This window comes from Oncorhynchus clarkii, chromosome 24 (genome assembly GCF_045791955.1).
Source record: "Oncorhynchus clarkii lewisi isolate Uvic-CL-2024 chromosome 24, UVic_Ocla_1.0, whole genome shotgun sequence".
NCBI classification, from domain to species: Eukaryota; Metazoa; Chordata; class Actinopteri; order Salmoniformes; family Salmonidae; genus Oncorhynchus; species Oncorhynchus clarkii.
Genome location: NC_092170.1, coordinates 9240090 through 9251142, shown reverse-complemented (window position 1 = coordinate 9251142; position 11053 = coordinate 9240090). Strand labels below are relative to the sequence as shown.

The window sequence follows — 11053 nt, the reverse complement described above, 5'->3', positions numbered from 1 at the left end:
TGTGCAATGTATGTATACCATTCTTATTATTAGGTAATAACACATTTTGTTGCTTTCATTTTCAATTTTGAACTACCTTGCAGTTGGCCTGAATTGGTGGATAGAAGCAACAAGAAGATTTACTATACAACTTGGGCCATGTCATTACACAATCTTTATTTGAAAGAGGATTAAATGAGATTCAATTTACAGACACAATCAAAAACATACACATTCAACACACTTTTTTCTTGGTTTCCATGGATGTTAACTATTATATTCTATCTAAGGAGTTAATGATTGTGCCCAGCCCACAGAGTTCGGGGAAGGATGTGATTTTTCAGTTGGAGTTGGAGAGAGAGAGAGAAATAGAGAGAGAGAGCTCGTGTACTTCCTTCCTTATTTCCAACTCGACTGAGGCAGCTACTGGAAACCATTTCACAATTGTGGAGGGTACACTCCCATTGAGGGGAGAAAAATTTAATGGGAAAGTGAAAGAACAATTGAGAAACTAAGAAGAACCATTTGTATACGCCTAGTAAAAACACAGTAGTTTTTGCGCTAATAATGTTGGGTCCAGCTTCCTGAGGCACCAGGACATTGTGTTGGGGCTGCTCTATGGAACCCATCCTACTATTCTATGGGGAAGAAAGAAATGTACAACTGTCTGTTTCTCTCATGGACCTGTCTATGTTTTCTCCCGGGTAAGTCCAACTACTCTTGTTTAGGATTTCTGACAGTTGTGGTCAGAACCTTGGTTTTATAACCATATATGTAGGATGACCAACAAAGGACTGAAAGAGCTATCTAGGATGTCACTCGAGATCAGAAAAGGAAGGAGTAATCAAACAATCTTATCTAAATGTATGTATCATCTGCTTCCCTACAAAAGAGGTATCATGAGAGATATCTTCTCTCAATGAACTCTTTACTATACATTACTATACACGTACTATACATGTAGATTGCCATTGGGATATGAATGGATGTAGATGCTGCTCCTCTGTTGTCTCGTGAATGTTTTATATTATGTTTATATTATATTTATGTGTTCACTTTTGTCAACTTTTGGTCCATCAGGTTATGATTCAGAGGAATGTGTGACTTCTGTCTTGGCAAAGAGAGGTTCTGTTGACGTACCAAAGGGGGGCACTCTTTCCCTATCCTGTGATGTTCAGCATTGTGGAGATGATGGCTGGACAGGGGGATGGGGGCTGTCAACAGAGGGACAGTTCCTTCTCTTTAGTCACACTCCAAGGCATCATCTCTCCAAAGTCACATTGACAACCAATAGTACCCGTCTGCTCATGGACATCCTCAACGTCAACCAATCAGATCATGGAATGTACCAATGCCAGATCACCTGGGTTGAGGGATACACCAGTGTTGGACATATGACATATGTGAACATCACTGCAGGTACATATGGTCCTTCTAGTCTACATTAACTATTTGTTAATGTTTCATACAATGAATATACAGTATGTATTGCTCTGTAAGATTTTCCCCCAAAATGAGAATCAATCACAGAAAATGACCACTCGACATTCCCGGATGACAGGTAGACTGGTATGCATGTGCTCTGACTTCATTGATGTGCTGTACCTTTTCTCTGCAGCCATACCACCCACATCCGTGAGGAAGGTCTATTCCAGGGTGGCGGTGTATGTAAGTACCTGTTTGGTAATCACCCTGGTTTTGGGTCTGGCTTACCATATAAGGTCAAAGGTCCCATCTCAGCCCCCACCAATACCACCGCCCAAGCCCCCACCACGCTCCCAAAGTGCATGCAAGGACAAGCCCCGTAAGACATCTCTTTCTTTATCGATACAATTTCATAACATCTTGCTGCAGTGTGTTGACGTGCACATTTCTACTACAGCATTGTACATGAACATGCGATCAATTTGTACAGTTGATCGTGTCTACAGCTTATTTAAAGGCCCGTCTAATGTTAATTTGTGAAGTGCCCAATTGGGAATGTATTAAATCTAATTCTGACCCTGATATTTTCTTTGCAGCCACACCCAAGCCTAAACCAAAGATAGAGGTGAGTATTATTTGAATAATTGTTTCTGAATGCCCTTTTCTTTAACCTTTTTCTAGAATGCTTTCTCGGGCTAACCTGAGTGTCTGTTTTCTTGCAGTTGGTCTATGCATCTCTTTCAAAGGACTGCCTTGAACAGCAGAATCATAATCCTCAACGAAAAGCCGCACAGCTCACAGTCTACTCCTCTCCCCGCTTCTCCTGACTCACAATGTATGGCCAGTCAGAGTTTTATATTGTAGAGACCTCAACCCAACTCCTATCCACTGAGCACACACTAGTTGAATCAACGTTGTTTCCACGAAAGTACGTTGAACCAACGTGGAATAAACGTTGCATTGACACCTGTGCCCAGTAGGCAGTGACCTCGTCAAATGGTTCGGATCTCTTGTCGTAAAGGCTAATGCGTTGAGTTGATAGTCGCTGGACCGAGGTTCGAGTTCTGGCCGAGGCTATCCCCTGAATTCACGTCAATATTCACCTCCGCATGTAACAGACTTGTGTTGATCGAGTGGTCACATTTCAGAGATCTGGAATGAATGACTTCAGATGCTTTCTGATTTTGTATGTGTCATGCAGTAACTTCCATCCTCGCGCTCAGCTAGATCATGGTGCCATGTGAAAATCATCTGAAAATATAATCTGTGTTCAGTGTTCTATATTGTGTTTTATGCAACTGTCTTTTATTTGTTAAACACTGTCATTATTATTTGTGGGAATTACTTTCTCTGCCGTGTGTTTGAATCAACAGACTAGAACTGATGTTCCATACCAAAATGTTGCCACTGCTAAGAAAAGTTGAGCAAATTCTATTAAATGTAGCCCCCTCAAAACAATGTTCCATGTAAAGCAAACCTGGGTTCAGACACTATTTGAAATATTTCAAATACTTTGAGTGTTTGCTCTAGCCTGCCTGGGGGACCTGAGGGGTGAGGTTTGCCATTTTTGGACTATTCTATTGGTTCATTATGCCAGGCGAGCTCAATCAAGCACATATACATTATTTAAGAGGATTTCAAATATTATTTGAACCCATGTCTAAAGCATGCTCTCTCCCTTTTATAATAAACAGACAAAAACAATCAGATATGCCTCTGTTCCTTCTGTGAGGTCACTGAATTAAGCAACACAACACAAATTGACACAAAATACCACATTTTATTTTACAATAAATTCTTAATGGCACATTACATAACGAAATATACATATTCATGTTTAGGCTTTTTTAAATGAACATTTCCTTTCATTTGACCTCTTTCATTAATTTAATCTGCAATTACATTTTTACATAACATCAATAGCAAAAGATAAAATCAATAAATTATGGCCTTATTAACAAAGAGTAGGCTGAGGGGCACTTGTGGATGCCCTCTACAAACTAAAAGACTAGTTCCTATGTAACTTTCTGGCCTGCTCAACTTTCTGAGTTTTTGTGTACCACATAACAGAACTCCAGTCACAAATACTCCAGCGATAAGAATGAACCTCTATACAGCTATAGTGCATGGATATTCTCCCAAACTCAAATATAGCTGACTGATTTGGTCACATCAATGGAGACCTTGCAATTTCGATGTGTTCCTGGGTGAAGACATTCACACGTGATTTGTTTGTAATCATGTAGCTTGCAACAAGGTAAAGCGATCATATATTTTGGAACTACAATGCACTAACATTGTTTTGGGGGTTTGTGCACTAACAAATGTTTTTGCTGTTTGCTTCTACTTAAGACTGAAAAATGAACCATCAAAATCACAAGGCATTCAATCACAGTTCCAAAATATGCAAGATCCCTTTAAAATATTATATTGCCAATTATTTCTTTTTTGGAGAAATGTTAGTGAGAGAAAAAAAAACAATGTGAAATGACTTTAACTACTGAAAACGATTTCCATGGAGCAGTCTGTGTGTTTCTCAGCTATGCACCCTTTTATAAGCATACATGTTTTCAATTAACATTGATTCATTGGGTGAAATACAACTGGCTGTTTATATAAGGACATGTGAGAAGCAGACCTCAGTTCAAATGCTACATTAAACCTTTTCAAATACGTCCTTTGTGCTTGATTAAGCCTGCCTGGCTTAATGGACACATACAATAGTCCCAAAACGGCAAACCAGGCAGGCTAGAGCACACACTCAAAGTATTTGAAAGATTTCGAATAGTATTTGATCCCAGGTCTGGATTCATCAGACACCCACAGCTAAACGTAAACCAAAATAAACCTTATCCAAACTCTCTGCTCAACCTCTCACACAGTGAGAAGCACATGGAAAGTGAAAGGGTTTCAGATAGATTGTAAGGCGCGACTTTGGCTAAATTAAGCTTGTGACAGAGCGCAATGGCATTTTTCTTTTCGTGTGAGCAAATCTCCACAAATGGAGCACTTGATTTATGAGGGTCAAGTCCCTTCCTTCGGCAGCTTAAGACAAACCCGATCACTTCAATACTGTTTGATGAGGATTGAGCCATATAGATAAATGCCGTATCTATCAATTCCATGTCGGAAACAGGAAGTAAACAAAAATTCCAATTCCTTATTGTCCTCAATGTAATTCCTATAAGATTCAAAAATAAGTAGTTGAATTGAAATGGAACGGACCCCAACCCTAGAATCTATGCAGTATCTAAATACTGTATCTTTCTCTATTGTGGATGTATCCATTCTATTGACCTGCATTGACTGTACTGTGTGTGAGGCCAGAGGGGAAGACGACCAGTATTACAACAGGTGACTCAAAAAGGAAGCGAAACTACTGCCGGAAGAACTCCTTGTAAGGCAATAGACTAACTGTCCCCAGACAGACAAACTGGGGCAAAGACAAGAGAGACATTTCCCATGGTGAAACAACATCCGTTTCTGAAGGCCAGTACCACAACTTACACCCCATATATGGAGATCGTAGCAGAAGAGGACCACAATGAACAATCGCTGTAATCTGAGAGATGAGTGCAGCGAAAAAGTGACCTATAACCACAGTTTTGTAAATCAATGACGATGAATGTTGTGAGGTTAAAGGCCCAGTGCAATCAAACACTAGCTTTTCCTGTGTTCTATATATATTTCCACACTATGAGGTTGGAATAATACTGTGAAATTGTGAAAATGGTGATAATGCCATTTTAGTGTAAGAGCTGTTTGAAAAGCCCTGAAATTTCTGCCTGTTCTGGTGGGATGAAGTTTTGGCCTTCCATTGGTGACATCACCACGCAGTACATTGGTTAATAGACCAATAAGAAAGAGGGTTCCCAACCTCTATGCCAATAACAGCTCATTTTCAGTTTCCCCTCCCCACTCCCAGATAGTCCTAGCAAAATTCTTGCTTGAGAAATTATCCTTTGCTAAGGAGCTATTTCTGTTTCTTTTTGACCATTTGAAAACAATCTCAGTAAGGTACTTTATTGTTACCCAGAAATGATATTATATTGAGATAAAATGCCTGCATTGGACCTTTAAACCTTGCCTTGTCTAGTTGTTGTATGAGGTTACTGTTACAGATGAGAATTTCAGCAACACATGGCGCCTAGCCTCTCACTGTGAGCTATTTCTGTACCAGACACATCGAGAGAGAGAGAGAGAGAGAGAGAGAGAGAGAGAGAGAGAGAGAGATACTGAGAGGACTCACAGGATTCTCCCTCCTTTCCAGCTCAGTATCTGTCTGCGTGTGTGCTCTTATGCACTAGCTAATCCACTTAATTCCCTTTAGTCATGAAGTTCAGTACATTTTGTGATTCCATTGTGAATGCGTTGGTGATGTTGGGGATGTTCTTTGCTCCAACAGTGTTGTCCCTTTTTTGGAAAATCCAGATTTCTATTCGGACTGCAATAGAAAATAACATAAATGTCCCATTACAACAACAACATCATCATCATCAGCATCATCATCTCTATTCTAATGAGGGATCAAGCTGATAGGTTAAAGCAGGATCTCTAGCTAGATAGTGTACTACAGACAAGAGATGAGGGATGCAGAGCAGACCCAGCAGTGAAGGGACTGTGATACAGGACCCAGCTCAGAGCAGACCCAGCAGTGATGGGACTGTGATACAGGACCCAGTTCAGAGCAGACCCAGCAGTGATGGGACTGTGATACAGGACCCAGCTCAGAGCAGACCCAGCAGTGATGGGACTGTGATACAGGACCCATCTCAGAGCAGACCCAGCAGTGATGGGACTGTGATACAGGACCCAGCTCAGAGCAGACCCAGCAGTGATGGGACTGTGTTACAGGACCCAGCTCAGAGCAGACCCAGCAGTGATGGGACTGTGATACAGGACCCAGCTCAGAGCAGACCCAGCACTGAAGGGACTGTGATACAGGACCCAGCTCAGAGCAGACCCAGCAGCGAAGGGACTGTGATAAAGGACCCAGCTCAGAGCAGACCCAGCAGTGATGGGACTGTGATACAGGACCCAGCTCAGAGCAGACCCAGCAGAGAAGGGACTGTGATACAGGACCCAGCTCAGAGCAGACCCAGCAGTGATGGGACTGTGATACAGGACCCAGCTCAGAGCAGACCCAGCAGTGATGGGACTGTGATACAGGACCCAGCTCAGAGCAGACCCAGCAGTGAAGGGACTGTGATACAGGACCAAGCTACTGTCCCTGATGCTATATCCATCTATCATGTCCCAATGTCTGGAGGAGAGCAGTGGGTCACTTCAAGACTGCATTCACTGAGCAGTGTGTTTATCACACATGCAGCACAGTAGACTAGGGTAGAGTAGAATAGAGTACAGTACAGTGTATAGTAAAGTATATTATATAGTACAGTGCAGTATAGTATAATATAATACAGTATAGTACAGTCTTGGCCAAATGTTTTGAGAATGACACAAATATACATTTTCACAAAGTCTGCTGCCTCAGTTTGTAAGATGGCAATTTGCATATACTCCAGAATGTTATGAAGAGTGATCAGATGAATTGCAATTAATTGCAAAGTCCCTCTTTGCCATGCAAATGAACTGAATCCCCCAAAAACATTTCCACTGCATTTCAGCCCTGCCACAAAAAGGACCAGCTGACATCACTGATGTCAGTGATTCTCTCGTTAACACAGGTGTGAGTGTTGACGAGGACAAGGCTGGAGGTCACTCTGTCATGCTTATTGAGTTCGAATAACAGACTGGAAGCTTCCAAGGGAGGGTGGTGCTTGGAATCATTGTTCTTCCTCTGTCAAACATGATTACCTGCAAGGAAACACGTGCCGTCATCATTGCTTTGCACAAAAAGGGCTTCACAGGCAAGAATATCAATATCAATCAACCATTTATCAGATCGTCAATAACTTCAAGGAGAGGGGTTCAATTGTTGTGAAGGCTTCAGGGCACCAAAGAAAGTCTAGCAAGCACCAGGACCGTCTCCTAAAGTTGACTCAGCTGCGGGATTGAGTCACCACCAGTACAGAGGTTGCTCAGGAATGGCAGCAGGCAGGTGTGAGTGCATCTGCACGCACAGCGAGGCAAAGACTTTTGGAGGATGGCCTGGTGTCAAGAAGGGCAGAAAAGAAGCCACTTCTCTCCAGGAAAAACATCAGGGACAGTCTGATATTCTGCAAAAGGTACAGGGATTGGACTGCTGAGGACTGGAGTAAAGTCATTTTCTCTGATGAATCCCCTTTCCGATTGTTTGGGGCATCCGGAACAAAGCTTCGGTCCTGTGTCATGCCAACAGTAAAGCATCCTGAGACCATTAATATGTGGGGTTGCTTCTCAGCCAAGGGAGTGGGCTCACTCACAATTTTGCCTAAGAACACAGCCATGAATAAAGAATGGTACCAACATATCCTCCGAGAACAACTTCTCCCAACCATCCAGGAACAGTTTGGTGATGAACAATGCCTTTTCCATCTTGATGGAGCACCTTGCCACAAGGCAAAAGTGATAACTAAGTGGTAACTAAGTGGCTCGGGGAACAAAACATCAATATTTTGGGTCCATGGCCAGGAAAATCCCATTGAGAGTCAATCCTCAAGAGGTGGGTGGACAAACAAAAACCCACAAATTCTGACAAACTCCAAGCATTGATTATGCAAGAATGGGCTGCCATCAGTCAGGATGTGGCCCAGAAGTTAATTGACAGCATACTAGGGCAGATTGCAGAGGTCTTGAAAAAGAAGGGTCAACACTGCAAATATTGTCTCTTTGCATCAACTTCATGTAATTGTCAACAAAAGCCTTTGACACTTATGAAATGCTTGTAATTTTACTTTAGTATTCCATAGTAACATCTGACAAAAATGTCTAAAGACACTGAAGCAGCAAACTTTGTTGAAATTAATGTGTCATTCTTAAAACTTTTGGCCACGACTGTACAGTACAGTACAGTTCAGTATAGTACAGTTCAGTATAGTACAGTTCAGTACAGTACAGTACAGTTCAGTATAGTACAGTACAGTTCAGTATAGTACAGTTCAGTATAGTACAGTTCAGTACAGTACAGTTCAGTACAGTTCAGTATAGTACAGTTCAATATAGTACAGTACAGTTCAGTATAGTACAGTACAGTTCAGTATAGTACAGTTCAGTATAGTATGGTACAGTAGGGTACAGTACAGTGAGACATCACTTACAGTTGTGGCGTGACTCATCTTGTCAAAGCGGAACTTCAAGTTTGACCTGGGAGACATCTTACTCTTCACATCTGGAGGGAGAATAAGATAAAGCCTCCATTAACAGAGGAATACACACTCTATGATTGAGTGTCAATCACACATTGAGGATGAGAAAACATACTCGCAGACAATAAAGTAAGTAACACGTGTGCTTCCTGATTAGTTCAAGTATAGAACGTCAACAAACCCACCATTGGAATCTACAGTGTAAGAGATGGATACAGAGGGCACAGAGACCTATATAACAGAGATGCTCGAGTGTTGAGTGACCCTGATGACTTGCAGAATGCCTAGACTTCAACCCAAAGGGCTTAACATGGTCTTGTGGTGTGTGGCAGACCCGGGTTTGGATCCCAGTCAATCACACCTAGGTGTTGTGTAGTGTATCAGTGTTGGGTGTTTACCTGTGGGACTGCGACACATGATGAGGGGGGTGGCTGAGCCTTGGCTCTCCACGCTGAGGGAAGGGTAGGGGCTGAACACAGACGAGGAGGCTATGGACGGGTGGGTTCCCTGGGAGAGGAAGGTGAGGAGGGAGAAGAGGAAGAGGGAAGGATGAAGAGGGAGAAGAGGAGGAGGAAGTTGAAGAAGAGCTGTCAGGGCGAGGGTAGTCATCCGTCTGTATCATTCTACTGTCACCACACACTACAGACTACAGACTACACACTACATACTAGGGCTACTAACTCAAGGCCAACAGGCATCAACTGGAATTACTACAAATGGTTGGTTTTCAGCACTGTGCTGCCGTTGTGCTCTTGAGCAAGAAACTTAACCCCCAAACTGCTCCAGAGGGGCACACAAATTCCAGCCTTCGGTTAACTGAGTTCTGTTCAACAGCAAAACTGTAAACTGAGCTGTTAACTGTTGAACAACAGTTTTCTTTGTGTGTAAACACTGATCTGTGTGTGTTAATGTGTGTATGATACAATCATTCTCATCCTTTGCCAAGTGTTCGTGATTGACATCCAACGCAATACGATCCAAAGAGAGTGACAGAAACCATAACTGACTTAATCACCAGCTGTCATTGCATCATCTCAATTTATTCTCTCAGTACTGCCAAATTATCTCAAATCATTCCAACAGTGTCATTTGATGATGCCTTCATGCAGTTAACGATGAAACAAACATGGTCCTTATACAATTCATCATTTTGTGTCCCACAACTACTGAGCACCACAGGCCTGTGATCTGCCCAATTATGTTCCAGAAGCACCCTGCCAGTCCTGATCCAAATTCTATGGCCCACCCAAACTCACCCTGCCCCCCTGTCTCCCAGCCCACTGCCTCATTGTTCCCCCTGCCTCCCTACTCCCTAACCCTCTGTCCATCCTACATACGCCACCAGCATAATGGCTCCAGGGCCTCCCCAGCCCCCTTGTCCCCCCAATGGCTGCAGGCCCTCACAGTGTCAAGCTCCTCCAGGGCCTCTCCCTCCCCGGTGGTGCTGCTGAAGCTGCTGGTGCTGGAGGAGGAGCGGGAGATGTTGGGTCTGCTGCTGCAGTCCTTCAGCTTGAGGAACGGCCTGGTGACAGGAGGTAGAGGAACAGCATTAGAGGAGAGGAGAAGAGAGGAGAGACGAGGACCAGGAGAGAGGACGGGAGGAGAGGAGAGAGGACAGGAGGAGAGGAGAAGAGAGGAGAGAGGACGGGAGGAGAGGAGAGACGAGGACCAGGAGAGAGGACGGGAGGAGAGGAGAGAGGACGGGAGGAGAGGAGAGGGGACGGGAGGAGAGGAGAAGAGAAGAGAGGAGAGAGGACGGGAGGAGAGGATAGACGAGGACCAGGAGAGAGGACGGGAGGAGAGGAGAGAGGACGGGAGGAGAGGAGAGGGGACGGGAGGAGAGGAGAAGAGAGGAGAGAGGACGGGAGGAGAGGAGAGACGAGGACCAGGAGAGAGGACGGGAGGAGAGGAGAGAGGACGGGAGGAGAGGAGAGAGGACGGGAGGAGAGGAGAGGGGACGGGAGGAGAGGAGAAGAGAGGACGGGAGGAGAGGAGAGACGAGGACCAGGAGAGAGGACAGGAGGAGAGGAGAGAGGACGGGAAGAGAGGAGAATAGAGGAGAGAGGACAGGAGGAGAGGAGAGGGGACGGGAGGAGAGGAGAGACGAGGACCAGGAGAGAGGACGGGAGGAGAGGAGAGAGGACGGGAGGAGAAGAGAAGAGAGGAGAGAGGACAGGAGGAGAGGAGAGGGGACGGGAGGAGAGGAGAGAGGACGGGAGGAGAGGAGAGAGGACAGGAGGAGAGGAGAGAGGACGGGAGGAGAGGAGAAGAGAGGAGAGAGGACAGGAGGAGAGGAGAGGGGACGGGAGGAGAGGAGAGACGAGGACCAGGAGAGAGGACGGGAGGAGAGGAGAGAGGACAGGAGGAGAGGAGAAGAGAGGAGAGAGGACAGGAGGAGAGGA

The 11053-nt window shown here is 44.3% G+C and overlaps 2 protein-coding genes across 8 annotated transcripts in view; one reads left to right on the top strand and one right to left on the bottom strand.

Moving 5' to 3' along the window:
- The first annotated feature begins 304 nt into the window (after nucleotides 1–304).
- On the top strand, nucleotides 305–3113 carry LOC139382283 (uncharacterized). Its single transcript, XM_071126163.1, has 5 exons — nucleotides 305–683; nucleotides 1060–1398; nucleotides 1598–1783; nucleotides 2001–2029; nucleotides 2127–3113. The coding sequence occupies exons 1-5, from the start codon at nucleotides 620–622 to the stop codon at nucleotides 2229–2231; spliced, it is 723 nt and encodes a 240-aa protein (XP_070982264.1). The 5' UTR covers nucleotides 305–619; the 3' UTR covers nucleotides 2232–3113.
- Nucleotides 3114–3164: 51 nt separating this feature from the next.
- Nucleotides 3165–11053, bottom strand: part of LOC139382280 (rap1 GTPase-activating protein 2-like) — a 115744-nt gene continuing 107855 nt past the window's right edge. For all 7 annotated transcript variants that reach the window (XM_071126156.1, XM_071126158.1, XM_071126157.1 and 4 more), the window contains 4 exons: nucleotides 10056–10173; nucleotides 9050–9158; nucleotides 8604–8674; nucleotides 3165–5848 (listed from right to left, as the gene is read on the bottom strand). In XM_071126156.1, coding sequence (XP_070982257.1) covers nucleotides 5840–5848; nucleotides 8604–8674; nucleotides 9050–9158; nucleotides 10056–10173 — 307 coding nt within the window. In that variant the 3' untranslated portion in view covers nucleotides 3165–5839. The remainder of the gene's footprint in view (nucleotides 5849–8603; nucleotides 8675–9049; nucleotides 9159–10055; nucleotides 10174–11053) is intronic.

What these genes read in the sequence shown, in the direction of transcription:
- LOC139382283 (XM_071126163.1), top strand. Translation starts at nt 620, where the DNA reads ATGGGGAAGAAAGAAATGTACAACTGTCTGTTTCTCTCATGGACCTGT. An exon ending in TGCATGCAAGGACAAGCCCC is followed by an intron (nt 1,784 to 2,000) that starts GTAAGACATCTC and finishes TTTTCTTTGCAG; the next exon opens with CCACACCCAAGCCTAAACCA. An exon ending in AGCCTAAACCAAAGATAGAG is followed by an intron (nt 2,030 to 2,126) that starts GTGAGTATTATT and finishes GTTTTCTTGCAG; the next exon opens with TTGGTCTATGCATCTCTTTC.